Source organism: Schistocerca americana, chromosome 3 (genome assembly GCF_021461395.2).
Source record: "Schistocerca americana isolate TAMUIC-IGC-003095 chromosome 3, iqSchAmer2.1, whole genome shotgun sequence".
In the NCBI taxonomy this organism is placed as follows: Eukaryota; Metazoa; Arthropoda; class Insecta; order Orthoptera; family Acrididae; genus Schistocerca; species Schistocerca americana.
In genome coordinates, this window is record NC_060121.1 from 331,290,915 (window position 1) to 331,317,783 (window position 26,869).

The 26,869-nt window shown below is 37.2% G+C and overlaps 1 protein-coding gene across 1 annotated transcript in view; it reads left to right on the plus strand.

Moving 5' to 3' along the window:
• Positions 1–24,474, plus strand: part of LOC124605296 (protein white-like) — a 278,052-nt gene extending 253,578 nt beyond the window's left edge. Inside the window, exons 7-13 of the mRNA XM_047136877.1 lie at positions 2,130–2,310; positions 13,584–13,748; positions 13,863–13,994; positions 15,670–15,898; positions 16,697–16,802; positions 17,260–17,431; positions 22,651–24,474. Coding sequence (XP_046992833.1) covers positions 2,130–2,310; positions 13,584–13,748; positions 13,863–13,994; positions 15,670–15,898; positions 16,697–16,802; positions 17,260–17,431; positions 22,651–22,752 — 1,087 coding nt within the window. The 3' untranslated portion in view covers positions 22,753–24,474. The remainder of the gene's footprint in view (positions 1–2,129; positions 2,311–13,583; positions 13,749–13,862; positions 13,995–15,669; positions 15,899–16,696; positions 16,803–17,259; positions 17,432–22,650) is intronic.
• The last annotated feature ends 2,395 nt before the right edge of the window (positions 24,475–26,869 follow it).

Sequence of the window (26,869 nt, forward strand, 5' to 3'; positions counted from 1 at the left end):
AATGAAGTATCCCCTATTGAGTCTTGGATGGATGTGACCTACAGAGTGCTCCAAGGAAGAAGTAAATTTTTACTCATTCTTTTTACTCATCATCCCTTGTGCACGATTTTAATCGCCAGTGATGACCAATCAGATATGTTATAATTAAGACAGCTTTCTCCTTTCCATACTAAAATTTAATACAGTCAACCAATAACAGGGATTTTCAGTGCTAGAAATGATAAACAGGCAGCACCTGATGCCCACTATCTGTCCTGTTTTGTGATGCAGCCAATAAGCTCTCCTCCACTTATGCACAGCTGAACTCCTTTCTCCCACTCCAGAATTTATATTAACCAATGGCAGCTGCTCTTACAGATTCTTAGAAAGAACCAAAACCTCCATTAGTTTGGCATCAGGCTGACAGCTACTAGCATCATGCTCCAAAACACGAAGGTGCAGGATGGCCTCTTTTGATTGTACCTTGTAGATCTTACCTCCAAACTGCCCCTTGATCAATGTTTTCTAAATTATGGGACTCATACTTAGCTCAGTCCTTTACAGTTCTGACACTCTATCACAGTTAGCTTGTACAAATAAGCTGAAATGTGCCTCCAGTACTGACAGATATGCCCCATTAAAAACTGTCTTTTATTATTCAGTAGCCCCTCGTCACTTAGGACACAAGCACTATTACCCTCTAAGAAAGTGCAGACAGTGCATGTCTGGTGGGCCTCTGCTCACACAATACACAGCACCTAGCAGCATCCTCCCTGGTGTCTCACACCTCTTAGCAGTGGCAGCACATGCACAGTGAAAAGGACCCATAGCCCCTCGAGGCTAATAGTTCACGCTGACCCTTCAGTCTCTGCTCTGTGGGGCTCCACACGACAAGCATTCAATCCGACTCTTTACTACTCATTTAAGTAATCCTCCAGAAGAAGAAATTAATATGGAATTTTAGCAGTGTTAACTTTATCAGTACTCACACATTCATTTCTCAATGGAAATTAATTTTGATTAACTGGGTTTATCAATACAATGGAGTTTGATCATAATGCTTGGCAGCTTAGATAAAAACAGTTGTGTAACATTAGTAGTGTCTCTCTGAATTCATTCAGTGTCTACTGTAATGTATACCTCATAGGGTCTCCAACCTCTGGAATAATATTGCACTACCTGTCGCATTATCAACTTGCGTAATTTCTTTTATAGATGCATTTTTCAAGAACCCCTTCCAACAGTCAAACCTTTCTTTTCACCTTCTCTTATACTGGTTTTAAGTGATCATTCCATTTTGCATCATGTCTTAGTACTACCTCTACAGTCTAAATACATAAACTATGTCACATGTCCCAGAAGTTTGCGATTAATATTGTAATCTGATGCTGTTGGATTCTTTCTCATTGATTAGTGTTATCTTCCATTTTTTCCTATTTAAAGAGAGTGACCATTCATTCCTCCAAGGGGAAATTTTGTCCAAGTCTCTCTGTACATCCTTACAATTGTCCAATGACAATACTTTCGTGTGGACAAAAACATTTTGAGCAAACAACGTTATAATGCTGTTGATCCTATCCGATAAACTTGTTATGTATATTAAGAAAATTAGAAGCTCTATTATGCTTCCTCTGTCTCTTTTATGGTATTTAACCACATCCTTTCCTGCTCTTCTCTTGGTCCTTAATTGCACTTTTCATTGCACTTATTATAATTTGTCTTCCTTTACCTCTCAGGCTGTTCTATTATACCTTGATTGTAGCTGGTGCAGTGCTTATCAATATACTCTCTTTGACCTCCACTTTCTCTGATGTTTCCCTTATATCTTTGTCTCCTCTTGTCCTCTCAACAGGTAGATCCCTCTCAACCTGACTTACGTAGTCATTCTTGCCAAACTTCCCAAACCTATACCTCTTTCCTCCACAAGAAAAGCACCGACAGTTCTGAAAGCTATAATAATTTTTTCTCTTTTGAATGTGTTGTTGGCAGTATGGAAATTTTACTTCCTGGAGTATAAGTACTGGCCAGCCATTTCATGTAATTTTACAGACGATTATTCAGTCATTTAGTCAGGGGCTTATGTAGTAAGTTACTGAGGAGGAATATAAATAGTTACTAGTTGTTCAACGCAGTGCATATGCATGTTGCAGGATGGGGGCGTCTTGCCCAGCCAACTACAACCCAGCTGACTTTTTCGTGCAGCTACTGGCCGTCGTGCCTGGTCGGGAAGATGCCTGTCGGCAGACTGTTGAGTTGGTCTGTGATGCTTTTGCTCGTTCTGAGATCGGACAGCGCATTGAAGCTGAATCTGAAGTGCATGGGGAACTCCAGGTATGCACACTACATTGTGGTTAAGCCTGTATGTCATATTTCTCTAAACAGGTACTGCTGTGATGTACTCCATCTTATTTGCTTGTTTCATCAAATCAATTAAGCATCTGTGTACTGCAAACACTATTAATCTTTAAGAAATTAATTTAAATGAAAAAAAATATTAATTAGTTTATATATAACCCTTTCCACCCTGAACACCTTTTTTTAAAAAAAAATGGTGAATAAAGTTGAATTCTCTGTGTACTTGGGCACAGTAGACACTGGGAAAAATAATTAAAAAAACTCTTCCATAAAAAATGTAGCGGGTAAACAACTAGCACAATCGTGAGGGTCAGGTTCTATTTCACCAAAATTATTCTATGACTTCCTGCTATTTGTTTGATATTATAAGTTACCTGAGGAACAGTTATGAATAAATAATTATTCTTTCATTACTTTTATTTATTAGTTATTATAAAAAATGTTACATAGATTGCAAATCATATTCTGTGGCAAAAAAATTAATAACAATTTTTTTATATTTATTTTGTAACACAAAGTCATGGTTCAGACTGCTTTACTTTTCATGAACTAATTTGAAACAATACTTTCCTTTTGCAAGACATAAGTACTTATTGCATTTTATGCACTTTGTCTTTGTTCTGGAACTGCAGCACTCATACTGACATGTTCGTGGTGACAAAATATCATCCACTGTCGGCCAGTGATCGTACCCATCATATCGCTTGTCCAAACCTGGTTTCGGATGGGGTTTGTAAACTTTTGCCTTTGTGGAGGTACTTAATGTATCATCTAATGGTGTTTCAAAGTCTTCAGCTCTCCTCTTTCTGTCTGGACATGACAGAAGAGCCTCAGCTAGAGACATTCTAAATTTCAGCAGATCCATAATGTTCTTTTTGGCAGTCTGGTTTTCACGACAGTGCTCTCTGTAGAGAAACCAGCAGTTGACCACTGAAAGGTCTATGAAATTCAGCAAGCACTTGAGTGTCCATTTTCTGGTTCTGAACCACATTCGTTAACACTCAATCATGAATGTCTACACCACCAATATTGGCATTGTACTGTTAAGTTACAAAAGGGCAATCTACATCAAGATAGTGACCCTCCTGCTTACACCACCATTGAACTTTACATTTTGGCTCAATGCCAGCACAAGTGGATGCTATCATGACCCTCTGACTGCCCTGCCACTCAGTAATTACTACAGCTTCATCTGCTCTAACATATGAATGACACTCTCCTCTTTTCATTCTTCCCTCTTTAAAATTAACATTCTTAATTCTGTTTACCATTATTGCACCAGTAGCCTCCATTCCTTTCCCCTTAAGCTTTGTTAAGAGATGAATTGTGGTAAAGTACCTATCAAAATAAATAAAACTTCCTTGTGGGAGAGTCTGTGTTAGTCGTAAAATAACAGAGGGGCCTAATCCTAATGACTTATCACCCAGAGATGTAGTAGGCCCCTGAAAAATTTCAAAATCCAACACTACACCTGATGCTGAGGTCATGATAAAGATTTTAAGACCTACAGGCCTTTGTTTTCCTTTAACATATTACTTCAGTTTGCAACGCCCAGTAAAAGAGAACATTTGCTCATCAATACTATTGTAGTTAAAGCTATGAGGCAAACTGTGACATCTTCTTCTTGCTGTGTCGATCACTGGTTGAACTTCCCACAGTCTATTAGTTTTAGCCTCTTCAGGTGGTTTTATAGTATCAACAAAGTGCACATTATTCCTGAGTGCAAAGAACCGGTCTCTAGACATAGTGTCACTAATAGCTGATAAAGAAATGCATTTCTTCCAGTACATGGGTAGCCTAGGATACCTCATGCACCCTCTCATTAAATTTATCCCAAAAAAACACCTTTAGTTCATGAGCTGTAGTCCCTAGGGACTTCCCTGTCTTTGCAACACTATACATATTTGTATATTTCGCTGCCTCTTCAAAAAACTTTTCACTGAAATATTCACAGAAATATTCAGCAGGAGTTCCAATTGGTGAAGGACTCTGGAATTAAAAAGAAGATATTTTAGTAAGAAAATGGGAATGATGCACGAAATAGGTAACTCAGATCGCACCTCTTTGTCACTGACCTCAACAGCACTGTAATTAATGTTTGGTGGATGAAACTTCTGAACAAAATTTTATCTCTGAAAGAGCAATGGTCTGACACCTTCTGTGACACTGTGTGAACTCCTCCACTCTTCAGGAACTTCTTTGGCACTCAAATTATCATCAGACAAATCGTTTTCCTGCTGAATATTTGAAGGAGAAGGAACAAACTCATCGTCTTCACCTAACAAAATGCCACTCAAATCCGAATCCTCTAATAGAGAACTGATTTGACTGTCTGATAAACCTGCATACAATAATGTGAATGTGCATAAAAACTTTCCCATTCAAAACTGTATGAGAAGCATTAATATAGGGAGGCCAATGACACAATCAACAACACCCACTCGAGGATGAAGTTACACAGTCAACACCTAACCTGCACAATCGTCCTAGTACAAATTTAATGCACAATTACTGTGCAAAGATATGTTGTTGTTGTTGTTGTTGTTGTTGTTGTTGTTGTTGTGGTCTTCAGTCCTGAGACTGGTTTGATGCAGCTCTCCATGCTACTCTATCCTGTGCAAGCTTCTTCATCTCCCAGTAACTACTGCAACCTACATCCTTCTGAATCTGCTCAGTGTATTCATCTCTTGGTCTTCCTCTACGATTTTTACCCTCCACGCTGCCCTCCAATACTAAATTGGTGATCCCTTGATGTCTCAGAACATGTCCTACCAACCGAACTCTTCTTCTACTCAAGTTGTGCCACAAGCTCCTCTTTTCCCCAATTCTATTCAATACTTCCTCATTAGTTATGTGATCTACCCATCTAATCTTTAGCATTCTTCTATAGCACCACATTTCAAACGCTTCTATTCTCTTCTTGTCCAAACTATTTATTGTCCATGTTTCACTTCCATACATGGCTACACTCCATACAAATACTTTCAGAAAAGACTTCCTGGCACTTAAATCTATACTCGATGTAAACAAATTTCTCTTCTTCAGAAACGCTTTCTTTGCCATTGCCAGTCTACATTTTATATCCTCTCTACTTCGACCATCATCAGTTATTTTGCTCCCCAAATAGCAAAACTCCTTTACTACTTTAAGTGTCTCATTTCCTAATCTAATTCCCTCACCATCACCCGACTTAATTCGACAACATTCCATTATCCTCGTTTTGCTTTTGTTGATGTTCATCTTATATCCTCCTTTCAAGACACTGTCCATTCCATTCAACTGCTCTTCCAAGTCCTTTGCTTTCTCTGACAGAATTACAATGTCATCGGCGAACTTCCAAGTTTTTATTTCTTCTCCATGGATTTTAATACCTACTCTGAATTTTTCTTTTGTTTCCTTCACTGCTTGCTCAATATACAGATTGAATAACATCGGGGACAGGCTACAACCCTGTCTCACTCCCTTCCCAACCACTGCTTCCCTTTCATGTCCCTCGACTCTTACAACTGCCATCTGGTTTCTGTACAAATTGTAAATAGCCTTTCGCTCCCTGTATTTTACCGCTGCCACCTTTAGAATTTGAAAGAGAGTATTCCAGTCAACATTGTCGAAAGCTTTCTCTAAGTCTACAAATGCTAGAAACGTAGGTTTGCCTTTCCTTAGTCTTTCTTCGAAGATAAGTCGTAAGGTCAGTATTGCCTCACGTGTTCCAGTATTTCTACGGAATCCAAACTGATCTTCCCCGAGGTCAGCTTCTACTAGTTTTTCCATTCGTCTGTAAAGAATTCGTGTTAGTATTTTGCAGCTGTGGCTTATTAAACTGATTGTTCGGTAATTTTCACATCTGTCAACACCTGCTTTCTTTGGGATTGGAATTATTATATTCTTCTTGAAGTCTGAGGGTATTTCGTCAGGACTGGCTCTCCCAAGGCCGTCAGTAGTTCCGATGGAATCTTGTCTACTCCAGGGGCCTTGTTTTGACTCAGGTCTTTCAGTGCTCTGTCAAACTCTTCACGCAGTAACGTATCTCCCATTTCATCTTCATCTACATCCTCTCCCATTTCCATAATATTGTCCTCAAGTACATCGCCCTTGTATAAACCCTCTATATACTCCTTCCACCTTTCTGCTTTCCCTTCTTTGCTTAGAACTGGGTTTCCATCTGAGCTCTTGATGTTCATGCAAGTGGTTCTCTTATCTCCAAAGGTCTCTTTAATATTCCTGTAGGCAGTATCTTTCTTACCCCTAGTGAGATAAGCCTCTACATCCTTACATTTGTCCTCTAGCCATCCCTGCTTAGCCATTTTGCACTTCCTGTCGATCTCATATTTGAGACTTTGTATTCCTTTTTGCCTGCTCCATTTACTGCATTTTTATATTTTCTCCTTTCATCAATCAAATTCAATATTTCTTCTGTTACCCAAGGATTTCTACTAGCCCTCGCCTCTTTACCTACTTGATCCTCTGCTGCCTTCACTACTTCATCCCTCAAAGCTACCCATTCTTCTTCTACTGTATTTCTTTCCCCCATTCCTGTCAATTGTTCCCTTACGCTCTCCCTGAAACTCTGTACAACCTCTGGTTCTTTCAGTTTATCCAGGTCCCATCTCCTTAAATTCCCACCTTTTTGCAGTTTTTTCAGTTTTAATCTACAGGTCATAACCAATAGATTGTGGTCAGAGTCCACATCTGCCCCTGGAAATGTCTTATAATTTAAAACCTGGTTCCTAAATCTCTGTCTTACCATTATATAATCTATCTGATACCTTTTAGTATCTCCAGGCTTCTTCCATGTATACAACCATCTTTCATGATTCTTGAACCAAGTGTTAGCTATGATTAAGTTGTGCTCTGTGCAAAATTCTACCAGGCAGCTTCCTCTTTCATTTCTTAGCCCCACTCCATATTCGCCTACTACATTTCCTTCTCTCCCTTTTCCTACTATCGAATTCCAGTCACCCATGACTATTAAATTTTCATCACCCTTCACTATCTGAATAATTTCTTTTATTTCATCATACATTTCTTCAATTTCTTCGTCATCTGCAGAGCTAGTTGGCATATAAACTTGTACTACTGTAGTAGGTGTGGACTTCATATCTATCTTGGCCACAATAATGCGTTCACTATGCTGTTTGTAGTAGCTTACCCGCATTCCTATTTTCCTATTCATTATTAAAGCTACTCCTGCATGACCCCTATTTGATTTTGTGTTTATAACCCTGTAGTCACCTGACCAGAAGTCTTGTTCCTCCTGCCACTGAACTTCACTAATTCCCACTATATCCAACTTTAACCTATCCATTTACCTTTTTAAATTTTCTAACCTAGCTGCCCGATTAAGGGATCTGACATTCCACACTCCGATCCGTAGAACGCCAGTTTTCTTTCTCCTGATAACGACATCCTCTTGAGTAGTCCCCGCCCGGAGATCCGAATGGGGGACTATTTTACCTCCAGAATATTTTACCCAAGAGGACGCCATCATCATGTAATCATACAGTAAAGCTGCACGCCCTCGGGAAAAATTACGGCTGTAGTTTCCCCTTGCTTTCAGCTGTTCGCAGTACCAGCACAGCAAGGCTGTTTTGGTTATTGTTTCAAGGCCAGATCAGTCAATCATCCAGACTGTTGCCCTTGCAACTACTGAAAAGGCTGCTGCCCCTCTTCAGGAGCCACACGTTTGTCTGGCCTCTCAACAGATACCCCTCCGTTGTGGTTGCACCTACGGTACGGCTGTCTGTATCGCTGAGGCACGCAAGCCTCCCCACCAATGCAAGGTCCATGGTTCAAAGATATGAAGTTACTAATAATTATCAATATCACAATGTTGTACACACTATTACAAATAACCAGATCCAGCAAATTGCCGAAACAATTCAATTTAACTTAATTATGAGGTACTAACCAGGCGCCGGCATAATGTTCACTTCTCGATCAACTTAAACATGTGCTGCAATCTGCTGGTGCCGAATGGCAACATAAACATGAGAAACGCGTAGCGCACAACCTGCACAATTGTTGCAGGTCAGTTGGAAGCAAGGCAATTGATTCAATTTGTCTTAAAAAAATAAAAACCGAACCCGCACGATTGTGTGGTTTCAGGTGGAAACGGATAAGTCAGATACACATTTGCATGTGACAAACTGCAGCAGCTTAAAGTCAAGTAGCATAACTACCATTGTGTTGCTGTTAATGTGTGAACTCTTGTGTTCACTTTGGTGCATCTTCCATGGATAGGTATTGCTTAAAAATCTGACTGGCAGTACATTTTATCCAAAAATACAACTCCACCTTCCCTCACCTGTGAGCCATAAAGCAACTTTAATGATTCTCCAACAATATAAACTATATGATAGGATTCAACATGATTAATATTCGTTGTGTAATGGTCTGACTGTTAGTGCTAGAAATATCGTTCCACTCTATGCCACTAAAACCAGGTAATTAAATCTCTTAGGCACTCCTGTTTAGATTTCAGGTGTAATAAACATTTAACAATAGTGCATTTTCAGCTGTAAATGTATTTGCATATTTGTGAGAGGGAGGGAGGAAGGGGAGGGGACAGAGGGGTTGGGGAGGAGAGGGGATAGTGTGAACAACTATTAACAATTACATTAAAATTTATTTAATAAGCTGCTCACTACCCTTGCAGGTAGAAAATTTCAGCATGACCTTCCACTCCCACTTTTATCCTCACACTTTCCTCCACTATCAAATCAACTACACCCTGACACCTCCGGCTCCCTTCTTTTTGGCAGATTTTGCCATGAAGCTCTTTTCCTCCCATGACTGACATAGTATAAAACAAAACAAATTATAGATATCCACCACACAACAGAGACAAATTATTGTCTTGTTCAGTATATGCACTAGTCCATGCACTCCTGCAGGGCTGATTAGTAAATTTGTTTGTCAAACATTTGCTGGCAGATCATACATCCAATGACACATTGTAGATGCAGTTTGCATTGTAGGTACAAAAGTGTTGCTGCTTGATGTATACATGCAGACTGAAGTGAGTTCAAGATTATGACAAATACCAAATGAGCCAAAGCATGTATGGAAATTTGAATTGAAGAGGGAGGTGTGCTAGGGTAGTTTGTGCATTTGTGCAAAGCCACTGTGCCAGGCTAGTGCAGTTGTAAGCACATCTGCTTAGTGAGCACGAGACCCAAGTTCAAATCCTGGCCTTGGTACAAATTTTCATTTGCCACTTCAGTATGCGTGCAAACATCATAGATGTTTGAGAGATGAAAAGGTCTCTGGAACTGTATAGTTTCGTTTGATTAAAGCACCTATGCCTGAGTTTCAAACTGAATCCCTCTTTTTGTTTGGTGTTGAAGTGTTATTCAAATACAGTTGGAGAGCCTCTGTTGTGTTGTTCGAGTTTAGGGGGCATACCAAGTGAGGGAAAACCAAGTGAGCTGAGGTGTGAATGGGAACTGAGGAGGGAGGCATGCTAGGGCAGTCCGTACAGTTGTGCAGAGCCACTATACCAGGGTGGTGTAATGGGTAGTGTGTCTGCCAAGTGAGCAGGGGGCCCAAGTTTGAATCCCGGGCTTGGTACAAATTTTCATTCATTGTTTTAGTCTGCATATATACTTTGTTAATTCTTGTACATGAAATGTAATCAAATCACACTTTACACCATAGCATGAGACACAAAAACTATAATGGACAGAACATCAGAGACAATAGTTACCAAACTCATTCATTGTTCTTTGTGTCAGTATTGGTGTTTGCTGTAGCTGTTGGCAGTCAGTTCTGCCACATATTCATACTTTTTAGTGCATTGTTTTACTTCCATATAAAATGCCAATCTAATGTCTAAAACAATTAGTTTGCTAATTTAAGTGCTAACAAATGCTATGCACTTCAATTTAGGCAAAACACTAATACTACATGTCACATTTGAACTGTAAAACCATTGCTTAACCAAGTGAATGGTTAAATGCCACCCTGTGTTGTGTGTCCCCTCCCAGTTAGAAACCTGTTAATCTATCTATTGAGGTGGTTATAGAGTAACATGTCATGACCTCTAAATCTGGGAAGTGAGTTTTGTCTTGATTTGATCCCAGGTCATTCTGCTTGGTTCTGCTGGTCAGTAGCACTTATACTGATGTTGGTGGGATGGATAAGTGTTTCCACTTCAGTTATGCTTTGCAGAGATAGAAGTAATATGGGAAAAGACTACATTACAACACTAACACAAGGATAGTTTTCAATGCTTCTACACCCACATGTAGATTTAACTATTATTTTTCAGAAAATAGGCACAAGTTATTTATATAAAATAAAAGTGAATATATTGGACTCTGCATCTCTGCAGTTTATGTCTGCTACAAAGTTTAGGCCTCTGGATAGGAAAAACTTCTGCAATACTCTCTCCATGGGACTTTCAAACACAGTAAAACATTGTGTCCACTGGTTAGGAGAGCCTGATCTACACTGCCTGGCAGTGAAAGTTAAAAAATTAACATTGCAACTTTTTGTGGGAGAGAATGAACACACTGGCATATCCAAACAGTTTAAAGCATGCATTAGAACTTCACAGACATGCATTGAAAGATGGCAGACAAATGTATTGGAAAGGCAGGCTGTGACTAAACTTAAAACCAGTGAAAGGGATGTAAAACAAAATTTCAAAAACAGAACTACATGAACTAGATTGTCACTAACCTTAGTTCAAACAAACAGCTGTCAAACTTTGAAAGTATTCTGGTTGTCAGATGTTTGCTAACACAACTGCAACATTTCTGCTGCTGCCGAAAATTAACTACTGTGTGATACTACAGTTGATCAGTGGACTGTGCCATTTTGTTTTGGCTCATCTGGTGGTGTGTACATAGGACTGTGGCATGGGGATTTGAAAGAGTACCAGGATGCAGATGTTCCTGCAAACAAACAAAAAAATAATTACATATCTTCATTTTTATGTGATAATCAGAAAATTATGACTACCTCTCATAACGTTCACCAAAGTACATGTCATGGCACTCTCATCAAAGCCTTCTCCAGGTCAGTAAAACAGCTGTGCAGGCCACACCATTGTTTGATACTTTTCTTTTTAATCAGACACTGGTGAGAGCACAAACAGTGCAAAGGATAAATGTACCTAAACACTGTATAATCAAGGTTTCAAGTGATCAACAGACTGAAATCATTGCTGGGCCTTTAGACAATGTCCTACACACACACACACACACACACACACACACACACACACACACACACACACACACACACCCATGGCTACCTTATTCCATCTAATCCCATCTAGCAACATTGTCCTGGCACATTGTAGACTAGATGATGTGTATGATATGGAAATAGACTGCTTGCAGTTATTGAACAAAATAACATTTCCTCTCACAGAGTGGTACAGTGCATCTTTTACACCAAAAATATGCCAGATCTCACTGGAGATAAATGCATTTAAAATATCAAAGGATGGTCAATGAATTTTATATCATTCTTTAGCAGTGACATTTTGATAGCTGCTCTGCCATGTATGTCTTATTCAAGCTGTTTTTGTTGCACTGTTTTAGGTGACACTGTCTTCTCTAACTATATTTTAGATTCAACACTCATTTTGTGATGCTAGTGTTCCTGTAACAGGTAGCAATCCCTTTACTGCTATTTTACCACTTTCAGTAAGCTATATCTTTATCCCAGTTGTGCTATGCAGACAGAATTTTCACTTCAATAATTTATACTGTCACGGCATTAAAAGAAGGAAGATTAGGATTTAATGTCTCTTTGATGATAAGGTTATTAGTAACAGAGTAATAGCTCTGTTTGGGGAAGTATGGGTAAGTAAATCTGCTGTGCTTTTTCAAAGAAACCATCTCAATATTCTTCTTAAGTGGTTTAGGGAAATCATGGAATACCTAAATCTGGAGTTAAATTGCAGCCGAACTGAACAGGAGTCCAGTGTCTTATCCCTGGGTAACCACATTTGGTATGAGACTAACTACATTAGCTCTACACTACTAAATAGGCACTCACTATTTGCCCTCATCAAATGTCTGCAAGCAAGGATGTACACCTCAATGATGCATACATTATTGTGCCTCAGAACACTTTCAACTCAAACAAAAATCTGTTTACACTAAGGTGTGTATTTAATTTTTCCATTCCCCCATACAAACAAAATTTCTGCCACAAGAATACTCATTTCATAGCAGAATGTATTCAGAAAATGACACTGAATTTTGAGTTTATAGGGCACATTCAAGAACTGATATTATCTATTACCAGATATTAAATCTCTGAGGCTTGCTCTGAATTCCTTTCATCTCTTCTTTCAACACAACTTTATGATGAACTCAGTCACTTGAAACTGAGTCAGGTGATACATTTGTTAGCATATTGGACTTTTATTCAGAAGGATAACAGTTCAAATCCCCATCCAACAATCCAAATTTAGATTTTCCATGGTTTCCCTAAATCACACATGGTAAATGCCAAAAAGTTTCCTCTGAAAAGGGCACAGGTGATTTCCTTCCTCATCCTTTGTAGCCCTTTCTTGCTCCATTGCCAATCACCAAACTGTTGATGGGACATTAAACTCTATTTATCTCTCCCTCCTCCTTATACATTCAATCACTTGAACAATGTTTAATTAGAGATACACTGCATTATTGTACATAGCTTCCTACACATATGCGTTGCATTTGTCCAGAATATTTCAAATAAAAATGACATCTTCTCTTTACCCTCACCAAACCTGATTTAATGAGTTGAGTCCACTTAATTTTCATTCAATGTATTATACTGAAATACAAGGTCTGTTCAAAAAATTCTGGAACATTCTTAATCTCACACCAATGGTATGTTGGAGTGAAATGCGGTTGGCATCCAGTTGTAATGCGATAAATGTAAAAAATAGACATAAGAAGCTACAGCTACAGAATATAGTGTATTTTATAAGTATAAATATAAGTCTGACATTTGCAAAAGCCATCATTACGATGGCTCCACGCAAAGAAAATGTAAATAAATAAATAAAAAAACTTATGCTGACTCAACTATATATACTACTACTGTTTAAATACTGGCAGTGTTCATCATTATTATTGTAATACCTGTTATTTCATTCTATTAAATCAACTTCAGTTTACACAGGCTTTATATAATTCATTAAATTGTTTTCATTGAGTCTGTATTTTTATGGTCTGTCAATATGTATGACATATAAAGATTTTTTCTTATCACATAATATTGATAGGTTTAAAATTTTACAGTTCAGATCAGCCATGTGGAAAGAGCAGCCTTGGCAAGGTTTTGACAATGTGCATTCACCTTACAAGGCCTCGTGGTGTGCACAATTCCGAGCTGTACTATGGAGATCTTGGCTGAGTGTCATCAAGGAACCGATCTTAATAAGAGTTCGACTGTTGCAAACTGTTGTAAGTATGATTTATTTTTTATAGGTACTACAAGGATCATACAATTTCAGAACATCCATTCTTTTATTGAAATGAAGTAAACAGTTGATTGAACAGGCTTCTGTTTGTTTTCAGATGGTTGGCTTTCTGATCGGTCTCATATATTTTGGGCAGAAATTGGATCAAGATGGTGTTATGAACATTAATGGTGCTCTTTTTATTTTCCTTACAAACATGACATTCCAAAATGTACTGGCTGTAATAAATGTAAGTATTCAATTCTGAACAAATTCAGAAAAATTTTACAACACACAAAAATATGCACTGTATTTGTGAATCCTGTCAAGTACGGAAATTAACAACATGGCCTGTTGTGTGGTGTTAATGCAGGATGTTTCAAATGACACTGAGAAACTTCAAGGTACTGCAATGGATGCTATAACAAGATAAATCTGGCATAGGCATAATGATAACCAGTGCTTACCAGAACATTGTCTGAGCAGCAGATGACACCATTTTTGCCACTGGACATGGTAGCAATCAGTTGAGAATAATGAATAACAATACAGAATCGAACAATTCAATGTGTTCATTTAGTGTACGAGAAAGGAAATGCATATAAAATAAAAAGGAGCAAATTACCTACAACAATCAGCAAAATACATAAAAGAAACTTGAAGTAGTAGGTACTGCTTTTCAAGCTAATTGTAAAATGAACCAAACAAAATGCCTGCCTGCATTATTCAAACATGCCCAGCACTTGTATAACACTGAATGACACAGTCACTCAGAGATACATGAAACAGAATAAACACCTTCAGAAGCTTCTATCTAAGTTCTCACACTGAAGTTCGTTGTTTGTTTAGGTCAGCCACTGGTCGAGAGATACTGATCCTCATATTTTGAATTATCTGTATTGTGGTTGTATGAGGTTTCACATTATAGTTTCCCATCCTCAGTTTGTCTTCAGAAATTTGTTCCTGCAATACCTTGAACTTTTTTGTGTCACTGTAAAACACTGTAAAACTGTAAGTATAAAAACAAACTGTAATACACATCAAAAGATGTCTAAAAAGATTTGCCTTCCCTACTTTAAGTTACTGATGTGTAGTTATTTACTGAATTTCAGCAACTAGAGTAGTTCTAAAAGCAACCTTTTATATCCAGAGAATCTCCGATCAAGTTACATCTTTTGTTTATTTATTTGCTACCCATATAACAACAGTTTTAGGACACCGATATTGGTTTAGTTGACATATATAGATATATAGTGAGATACAAGTATGTATGAACTGCACTTCTCTTATCAGTAAAAGTAAATGCAAACGATGGTATAAAAAGTGAGGATCAAAAATTATCAGTTTTCTGTAATCTACAAACTTTACGTTCTGAAATCCTCTCCCTGTGCTCTGCAATAAAAGACATCAAATACCACCTTCTTCCCTCAAAGTGATATTTGGTTGCCCAACCAACGAACAAAATATCAATCCCTGTCATCACTATGTTGCTCTTGCTTTCAGTGAACCCCACTGGTCACTCCTTTACAAATGATGCCAGGTACAAGGTCTGTCCCAACCTACTCCTTCCATTACCTAACTGTAGTCAGCTCTGTATCTCATGAAAGTTGGGACCATGTGCTTCCATAACCGGTGCACAATAATCCAGCTGTGCTGCAATTACTGTGCAGTGTTCTGTCTAGATATTACATCTAAGTATCTGACCAGTCACACAGATGGCTACCATTAAATTTTGGCTAGTCACAAACATGATCACCCAAATGTTGAACATGCTGTAATTAAAACACCAAAGGCACAACTTTTTGTTTATATATGGTCAACTTTTGTATGTATGAGAAGTTAATAAAGATGGAAGAACTATTTATTTATTAAGTCATTAACAGCATTAGATGTGCATATTAAAGATTTTTTTGAAATTGTTACAGGTGTTTTGCTCAGAGCTACCAGTTTTCTCTAGGGAGCATTTAAATGGAATGTATCGAACAGATGTTTATTTCTTGAGCAAAACTTTGGCAGAGCTACCAATTTTTATTGCAATTCCTCTCATTTTCACATCTGTATCATACTACCTGGTGGGCTTCAATCCAGATCCACAGAGATTTGCAGTTGCCACATTAATTGTTATACTTGTGGCCAATGTGGCTACTTCTTTCGGTAAGAATCATTTGAGATTTAGACACACACACACACACACACACACACACACACACACACACACACACACACACACACACACACACACACACACACACACACAAATACGTAAGAGAGATGCAACATAAAAATAAAGGATCCAAAGTAGAATTTATACAGCTTCGCTGTTCACATGCTCAGGACCCAACAAATTTTCTGTGAATGTGAAAATGGTACCCAGTTTCTCTCTAACATATTTACTTGTATCAGAAGTACCACTAGATAAAAAGTGCCTATGAGTGTGTGTAGGGGGTGGAGTTTATAATGAGAAACAAACAAACTTTTTTCATTGCCAACAGATGTTATATGAAACAGTCCATGAGCAGAATTTGGGGTGTATGACATACAAGAGAAAACATCGAATCATTTGAGTTTGTGTTTTTCGTCGGTTTTAAAATATTTATATAAATAATCTCTCTCTTAGTTATGTCTAAAGCAAGGAAATCATTGCTCGAAATACTTAATAAATGAGTACAAATGAGGTAACTAACTTCACTCAGTGAACTTAGCACATTAGAATGACATTGATCAAGCGTTAAGCTGTTGGCAGCATTTTACCTGTACAGTTCTTATGCAGTTTATATATGTTGCAGAAACACATTACATATTCAATTAAATTACCATTTACTGTTTAGCTGTGCAAACTAGCTGTGTTGCTAATAAATAATAAATCAAGATGTGAAATTTGTGCTGAGACTAATTGTAAAAAATTAAATACTAAAGCCACACCCTTCATTAAAGAATATTGTGTCTTTTCAGGATACCTCATTTCATGCATCTCATCTAGTGTGTCAATGGCACTCTCCATAGGACCACCAGTTGTTATTCCATTCTTGCTGTTTGGAGGATTCTTCCTTAATAGCGCGTAAGTTTTAGTATAGCTAAGTCATCATTTATTGGAATGTTTCTCCCTCCCTCTCTCTCTCTCTCTCTCTCTCTCTCTCTCTCTCTCTCTCTCTCTTGCATCTGCAGGCACTTCCTCTCCCAAGTGAAACAAACATACAGTATTTGTATGATGTTACTAAATCAAATAAAAATATCACCAACATTTATCACTTACTTGTACATTGAAGAAATAGTAAGGAATTATTCACTATACAAAGTGGAATTTTAACATAAAATACGTTAGTGTAGGCAAATATTTTGTGGGAAGCATGCATATTACTGACTCACTGTGTGTAATAGTGAAGATTTGACTATACTTATTTTAATTAAAATTCTCCATTCTTTAGTAATCTAATAGAGCATTTTTATTCACATCCACTGGTAAGAAGTGCACATGTTTGTTCTTGAGTTTCACTCCTTGTACATTTCTGCCCTAGATCTGTTCCTTCATACTTCGAGTGGCTTAGTTACTTGTCCTGGTTCAAGTATGGAAATGAAGCACTGCTGATTAATCAGTGGTCTGGAGTGGAGGAAATCAGCTGCACAAGAGCAAACAGCACATGTCCGAGCAGTGGCCATGTTGTCCTCGAGACACTTAACTTTTCAGAGGTGAGAACATATATTACTTCTTCATTGACAGTTTCTCATTGTATTTATCATTTCGATTTTTCATATTTCACATATTATGAAAAAAAAATTAGATGTTTATCAGTATTCAGTTTGAGTAGTTAACTTACTGTCTGTTTTAATGTATTTCTTCCACCAACACAGTTTTTGAGATACACTTTCCCCTCTCCTCTCTATGGTTCCAAAACCTTTTCCTTCTTTCTCAATTTCATGTGAGATATTTGACACTTGTTACGATGGTATCCTTACCATGTTAATGCAGATTTTCTTAATTTTAACTGCAAAGAGCCCAAAGTAACTAATTATCTTTCATTTACCACATGTAATCAAGCCAAACATTGGGACGGTTAACTTGTTTTGGTGGTTTCAGAATCTCACGTAGTCTTTCATGGTTTCCCTAAAACACTTCAGAATAGCACCATATACATTCCTTAAGGATGCCGCAACTGCTTTTTTCCTTTTTCCCCACCATTACCAAATGAGCTATTGTACAGCCTCTAAAGATCTTTACACTAGTTAGACTTTCAGTACTTATCTTTGTTTTTTTTACTTTTATGGACATGCTGGAATGCTTTTATGCATAGAGACAGTTAAAAAATTTGAACAAAGTGTTTGTTTATAATGTAATGAACATTCTTATTATTACATATTTAAAGAATTGTCTTCCTCAGGGTCTATAAAAATGCCTAAATTTAAAAACAATATAGTTTTGATTTATGCCACTAAAGTTGCATCTTTTATCTACTAGCCTGTATAAGAATCACCAGTCTGTTGTTTTATATCTGCTGGCTGGTTGTCAAGGACCTAGAGATCCATTCACAATGAACTGTGATTTTGAAAAATTTTTAGAATTTATTTTCCTTCTTTATGTCTTTCAAGTACTTTTACTTTCCAGTTTTCTTCATTTATATTTGTAATTATCCCTTTTACACTTCCCTGACAAATTCTAAAGTGATTAAAGTATACTAGTGTTCACTAATAATGCCCATCTGGTAATTATGACTTAGGTTTTCTGTTGTTTGCCGTACCTCTTCAGATAAACCCCAGATAGCTCCTTTGTATAGACCATTGTCATACAATGTAAGCTTTCATGGCCGGTACTAATTTTGCATATGAAGATGTCTTCTGCAAACAGAGAGGAAATGTCAGGAGAAAGTTTTATACATTGACTACAGCCTGATAGCCTGGAAGTTTTAAGTGAGACCATTGTCAATTTCCTTCCTCATTCTTCAAATCCAGTCTTGTTCTGCTCCACTTCTAATGACCTCATTGTCAGTTGGTACATTCAAAATCTCTTTTTAATTATATTCTACATTTTTTTCAACAGCCTTTCCATACATTTCTTTGACTTCGCTCTCCTATTACAGTACCAGAGTTAATTCTAAAATTTCTTATTTTCTTATCAAAAGCCTCATATAACAGTCTATGGCCCTGAGCCATCAACAATTCTCAAATAACTTGTTATATCCTTAAAAATCTGATTAATGGGATATTTTGTTAGTTTCCAGCTGATTCTTCAGCTTATACATTCTTAACACATCTGTTCAGCTACTGAAACACTAAAGTTTCAGAATGCTTTCTTGATTGATTTGTATAACTCATAACCATACAATCAAATATTTTGTCATGGTTTAGAAAAGTCATCAATAAATCCCTCATTTCTTTTCAGTAATATTATTACACCTGCTTGAGAATTAATGCAAATTCTACTGGCCTTGTCATACCAATATTTGAAGTATTATAATTATTCTCTGAAAATGCACAAAGTGCAGAGTAGCTGCAGTATACTGATATTTTTAAATTACCATACTTGAAAGTAAAGAGACAACTTATCTCTGGTGTATGGAATTTTCTTCTTTTGTAACTATTTTTAGTATGTTACTAAATCTTGAATATCAGTCTGCCCTACTGTGTTCACAGTATGTATGTTCACTCTAACTGAGCAACATCTATTTCCTTCTTTCATTTTCCTCTTAAAATTTTCTCTCTTGTCTTCACTTATTGCAGTTCTTTCACCCCATTCTTTTATCATCATCAACTATGATTTATAGTTTCTTCTAGTACCTGAACCTTACTTTTGCTTCTCTCTCTGCCAGTCTTTATTCTAAGAATTTCTGTTCTTTCCCTCCTCCTTTTTTTTATTTTGAAATAGTATCTTTTTAATGCTTCACGACTTTTCTGCATTGCTTTTGTTCACAGACATTGCTGTTATCTGCTTTTCCCTGGTGAAATTGCTTTATGTTTTCCCCTGTTTTTTCATCCTTGCACTTCAATACAGAAATGTGTGGTACTTAGTTCACACAACAAGCAGAGATGTTTACAAGTTAAGCTTATGTTGTTATGCATTCTGCTAGAAGAAACACTGCTAAAGCTAATGGTGATTGTTAGTCACCCAACCAAAGCCTAACTATAAGATGTTTTCAAATTTCCATTACACAGTCTGAAGGCCTGTAGTGTGGTTGGAGTAGGTACTATTTTGAACAAGAACTCTTGTCTGAAATGATACTGTTTCCCTGCTACAGGTACAAACATGTAACATAATGTTTCCAACTCTTCCATATCTACTGTATGAGAAAGCAATATTAATGTAATGCTATAGTTCAATGTGTGGCTCAGCAGCTTAATGACTAAGCGCCATATTATAAATCCAAATGTCTAGCATTCAGTTTACAATAATTTGCAGTAGTGTTTCTGCTAACTTCACTTGTTTGATCTTTGGCAATGAATTGTATTAGTGAACAATGTGAAGCTGAACCATGATTCAGAGACCATTTTAAATTTTTAATCACCCTCTAACTGGCTGGGTAAGCCATTTAATAAGTCAGAGGAAGGCAAGAGCCTACCACTTCCAACATGACTGTATGTAGTAAAGCAGTGGGTTGATGACAGGATACCTTCCTTGGTAATTAACATATTTGTAGCCACTATTTTAGCAGTGATACACAGGGTGACCCATTTCTGGGACAAATCAAATGACTTATTAATATAAATATTAGAAGGAGTAAAGGTAAAGAACTCATTGTACATTGAGTGGTTGATTGGCACAAACCAGACTGAAAACATCTTCAGAGCTAAAAGAAATTGTGCAGCTCAGCCGGGAGTGAGAGACTGTGTTGGTAGGAGTTGTCCGAGAGAGGGAGTGAGGGAGGGCAATAGATAGATAGATAGATAGATAGATAGATAGATAGACGGACAGACAGCAGGTGATACAGGAATCTACATCTACATCCACACTCTGCAAGCCATCTGACAGTGTGTGGCGGAGGGTAATGTGTTATGTGCCACCAGTGAGCTTTCCCTGGAGCAACGAGGGAGAATTGCACCACACACAATGAATTGGTGGAAAGTGAAGGACGGGGGGGGGGGGGGGGGGGGAGAAGATGTTATGAGGGAGAGTGAAGTTGTGGTTCAAAGATGGTTCAAATGGCTCTGAGCACTATGGGACTTAACATCTGAGGTCATCAGTCCCCTAGACTTAGAACTACTTAAACCTAACTAACCTAAGAACATCACACACATCCATGCCCGAGGCAGGATTTGAACCTGCGACCGTAGCAGCCACTCGGTTCCAGACTGAAGCACCTAGAACCGCTCGGCTACTGCGGCCGGCAGTGAAGTTGTGGTGGAGATAAGACTGTGGTTGCAATATGTTCTGCCACTGGTGTGTAAAGTCTGCCCTTGGCCATACTTTAGGTGTGGCTATTCATAGAGGGAGACAGCTAGCTGATAGTTGTGCTCACATAAAAGATCTTTTATATGGTAAGACTTCTTTAACAGCTGCCCCTATGGTAAGACTTCTTTCACAGTTGCCCCTGCCTCTGATAGAGCAGGATATGTTGGTGATGAAGTTGGAATAGGATGAGCTGGTTGGATGTCTGGGACAGATTTTGCACCTGTCTTGCACACAGATTTGAGCCATGTGGAAAGGGCTATGGGGCAGGTATGACAGCAGGATGGACCAAGATATTTTGTGTATTGTTGGGTAGCAGAGGAATACGTGTTTCAGGGGAGTGGGAGAGATATCAGGTAGGATGTTTTTTGAACATGATAATAGGCTGCTGAAGCACTGGAAGGATGTGTTTGTCATTCCATTCCAGGGTGATACTGGGAAATGAGGGGTTGCTCCTTTGCTACTGGGTTATTGGGTGTGTTTAGAGGATTCAGATGGGGAAAGGGGGGAGGGGGGGGGGGTATGTGCGCCTATGGCATGGGAGATGTGCTTTTTGGACTAGGTATGGAAGGTAATAATTGTCTTTTAAGACCTTAGTAAGATCTTCTGCATACTGGCACTCCCTACAGATGCACACTATATAGAGGCAGCTGGGCTAAATGGGAGAGATATTTTAGTATAGAAGGGATGGCAGCTATTAAAATGCAGATGCTATTGATGGTTAGTGTGCTTGATACAGAAATATTTTTATGGAGCTATATTATTAGCTGTAGTAGATTAAAAATCTCTTCTAGCTTATTCAGTATATTGGCTAACTACTTGCAGTATATCACTGTTTCTCTTTAATAACAATGAATGTTCTAATCACCATTAGACTCCCCTTCCCTTTGTTTCTAAGTACACATGATTTTCAGAATCTTATCATTCCATTTTATGTTTCACATGCTTTTCCTAACATTTCTCTTTTCTCATGATTCTCTTTATTTGAATATAAATGAACCTGTGGTTCAAAAATCTTGATATTCAGTACAAATTTTCTGTTGTAGTTATTGGCCTACAAATATGCTCTTATGATCGAATAAAAACAGGTAGAGAAAGTAAACATAAAATAGTTATAAATTATTGGGCTTTTGGGATGTGCTGTCACTTTCTAAAGCAGGAAAAGAGTGACTTTCCTGCTTAATCTGAAGTCTTGCTTCATCTTTCAGTTGTCTGCTTCTTTCACAAAATGAGGGGTCAAAGGTTTTAACAGTTGGTGAATATATCTGTATTTGTTTGTTTCAGACAGTTTGCTGCTTTCTGGTACATAACTATGTTTTCTGTATTAATTTACTGATTACATTTTCATTTTTGCTACTTCTTCAATAGGTGCTCAGAGAGAGAGAGAGAGAGAGAGAGAGAGAGAGAGAGAGAGAGAGAGAGAGAGAGAGAGAGAGAGAGAGTTAGCATTAGAGTTCATGAGTGAGTGACTGTGTTTGTGTTTTAATTTTTAAATTCACATATTAATAAAAAATTGTATTTTTCATTGCAGGATGATTTTTCCATGGACATTATCAGCCTTTTTGCACTGATTGTGGTCTTCAGGTTACTGGCATTCTTAGCTCTGCTAGCACGGGCATCACATACACATTGACAAAATAATACCTAATGAGCTAGTCATGAGCTCAAGCTGTACAGGATACCAGCAGTAGCAAAGGCACCGGCAATGCAGGACATTATATGCTTGGAAGCTTGTGTTGAAAATAATAGTGGAGTGTGATATACAACATAGGTCATTATGTGATGTATCTAGAATGAGCAGTTTTGTAAAATTAATGTGCAATTTTATGAAACAATTGTGTGAATTATTATATAGTCTGTGTTTGGAAATGTTGGGTATAGCTACATGCTGGATTTATAGTTCTCTATGAAGGCTCTGCGTTATGGATTTCCAGGATATCTCCAATACAAACACAAAAGAGAATATAATTTTTTCCTCAAATATGAGGCTGTGACAAAGTATATTTTAAGCATGAAAAGTGACTTTCAGGTTTCTGTTTCAATTAGAGAAAATAAATTGCTACTCTCACCATCAGTCATCAATGCAAATTGTATTTAAGGAGTGGCAATAGATGTTTGCCAATGAAGTTCCATAAGAGTTGGATTATTTCTAAATATAATAATGCTGAAGTGATACAGAGTTTAAAAACTCTCAGAGTTTGTTTAGATGGTCCTCCATCTGTTTCCTTGTTCCCTCAAAAATAATGGTTCTTCAAGAGCTTTCCATCCTCATCCATAATTAACTTTTTTTCATTGATCTCTCATGATTGCCTCTTAGTTCAGTATCACATAGTCTATGCAGCCTTTCTCTAAAACTCATTCCAAATATCACCATTGCATGCACTTTCAGCTCTCCTTGTTACATTATTCTTCAAACTGGGATGACTTTTTTCAATTATTATCTTGTTTCCTTTCCCTCTTCTTCTATAATTTAACAGAATTCACTATCTGGGTATTATATGAAAGATATAGACAAATACTTTTGTCAGTTTCAGAAGTATTAGTACTGACTCATTACTTCCTTCAAGAAAATAATGTGTAGAAATAAGTTGATGATTTCATCCTGTGATAGATCATCTGATGACAAGGAGAAAGACCTGCATATAATAACCATACTTCATGAAAATAAAGATTTTTCATAGTCACTGTAATTTGTGAATGTATGATCAATAATTTTTATCACATGTCATCTGACAGTTTGTGATTTAACTACAGATGCATATTCAAGACACCAGGGGCAACTGTTAGCAATACTACAATTGCCAGTTGTACAGAACATAAAGTACAATTTAATTTCCTATACTTAAATGCTATTTTATGTACAATATTACAGAATTCTGTGTCACATAAAAACTAAATACAAAGCCAAAATTTTCTAAATTTGAACTCTTTTAACTCACATGAAAGAGACAGATTTATTAATAGTCATAGCACCTCTAACATCTAATTATAAATTATTTTTTGTAGAGTTTTCTGGATATGGAATTGTATTTATTTTCAATAATCTGTTGCTTGTTACAAGTGAGTTTCTCTATAAGGGAACATCACATATCTTACTGCTGATTTCTGAAAGCAAACAGTTAACTTGTTTTAAAAAAATGTAAAATAAGCACTTGACATCATGCAGGTTCTTTACAACAGCATGAATGGAAAACTGCTACAGTTTATATATCTGTGGTATAAATGGTACACCCATGTCTAGTATGTTGTCAGAGAGGTACATTTTCTCACTAGTGATATAAGAAATTTTTTGTAGCATATTATTTAAAAAATGAACTATATTTTGTTTTAATAAAGCTTTTTTTCATTTTTAAAATATTGATTTTTCACACTGAGTCTATAAGAGTTTGTTTAAATAAAAGATACTTTAATACAAAAGAAAGTCTTTCCTCTACATTTAACTTCCAGAATACAATTATAAACGGAGGACAGAAAAGCATAAAAGCCTTTTAATCTCGACTCATATTAGATTTCAATACTTATGGTAAGGTTCATTGAAACACAACCAGCTACAGGAGATAAGAAATGAAATTTACATATTTACTTTGATTTCTGTTAAGTGTCCAAAACTTGACATTTTGTTAATCACTAGTTTGAAAACAATTCAGACTATTTTTCTTCCTCCATAATTTTGTTTTTCTTATCACTACATCCATTGATGTCCACCACACATCCTTTCATTTTTTTTCATGATATTTCTGTGCTATTATTACTTGTGAGATGTTGATTCTTGTTACACATCCTCATCTTATTACTGTTGCTTTCAACATCCTATATTTTGCTAATAATAAAGGGATGTACTAAAGTAAAGGGAATTACTAAAACTAAACAACAATTATTTTAAATCGTGGACATATACAGGGTGGGTGAGAATTAACTCCCTATTAAAAATTGTTTATAACTTCTTTTAATATTTAACCAACTTTCAGGAAACAAAAACATTTTATTCATTACAATGGTAGAACTGTTATGCATTGCTAAAATTCAACATAAGCACCACCATTATCTACCAGGTTCTGCAAACAGTGGTGGATGTTAGTAACAGACTTCTGCAGATAATAGAGCAGTATATTTCCAAGAACTTGGCAAATTTTCTTCTCCAGTTCATCAAGAGTTTTTGGTTTTGTGTGATAAGCTTCTCCTTTTACCTACCCCTAAGTGAAGAAATCACAGGACATTGGGTCAGGACTCATTGCTGGCCAATCAAGGGAGCCATGACATCAGAACCAGTATCCTGGAAAATAGGTGTTGGGCCACACATGGACAGGATATCCAAAGTGAGGCAGGGCCCCATCTTGCGTCAAGATTAGGTCATTGTAGTTGTTCCATGTGGATACAATACCATTAACATAATTTTCCAGCATATCAAGGAATTGTTCTGCATTTATTGTGTCCCGAATGATATAGAAATCCACAACTTTTCATGAATGTCGTAGCACACCACACAGTGATCTTTGGGCAATACTGGCTTTGTTCAACAACTACCCTCAGATCTTCTGTTGCTCAATAATAACAATTGTGCCATTTAAACTCCCCAACTTGAAATATGGCTTCATCTGATCACAGGATATTACTAAAAATATCAGACCAGTCTTCACACCAAGCAAGCATCACCTCCCTGTAATCCAACCAATAATCAGTATTCGGGCAATAATTCCTGGCAGTAATGTGATTTCCTCAGACGAAAATTCAACTCTTTCTTCACAACAGTTGGGATCAGGTTGACCCACTTTTGCAAGATGCCTGGCTCTGTGATTTCTGAAGACTTCCTGAACCTCTTGCACATTTTCCTTCATCCTGCATGCTGAGAGCACACAAATGCTCATAACATCTCATTCAGAACTTGTGTCAGTTAGCTTTATGTAGAAATTCCTTAGGATCTTTGCACATACTGACGCACAAGGTCCTTTCACACTTCGCACCATCTCTGTACTTGTACCACAGATTGCCATACTTTGTACTGGGATGCCAGCTGAGCCTACTCATGAAAGGTTAGACTTGTGCCATGGTCCACCACTGATATTTGCAATGACGTAAATGAGATATAATAAGTTCTACCACTGTACGGAACAAAATGTTTTGTTTCATGAAAATTAGTTAAGTATTTAAAAACTTATAAACAGTTTTCAGTAGGACATTAATCCTCACCCACCCTGTATTTTCAAATAACTATCATGGTCATTCTATAAAACTCTGCTTTTTTATATAATCAGTGTGAAGGTTAATGAATCTAAGGACTACATAAGACTAAATCCTTGAAGAAACAGTATCAGCTAATGGACAATGTTGACCAGTAAGTTCACAAGAGTCATCATTGACAAATTACTTGGTAAAAAGCTAACATTTTCTAGAAAAAAGTATATGTTATCATATGTAGTAGGCTACTTCCAGCATAATATTTCCCAAAACAGAAATTGTTGTATGTGCTTTCCTTACCCAACAAAAAAGCACAAATTTGGAGTTATGCTGAAATAATTAAAATGCAGCTAAATGGGGCAGCTTGTGGCAAAGGTCTGGATAACGTGATCACCGGGGTTTTTGATAATGAACTACTTCAGTGTAGAGCATCAAAAATGATGTAGCATGTCTATATGTAACACTTAGTGGATGTCCATACTGCATTGCCTTTTTCTGTTGTTCACATTAGTCTTTTATGTAGATTTGAGAGGAGTGAAGATTACAATAAACTTCCTAGTTTACTTATATTTCCA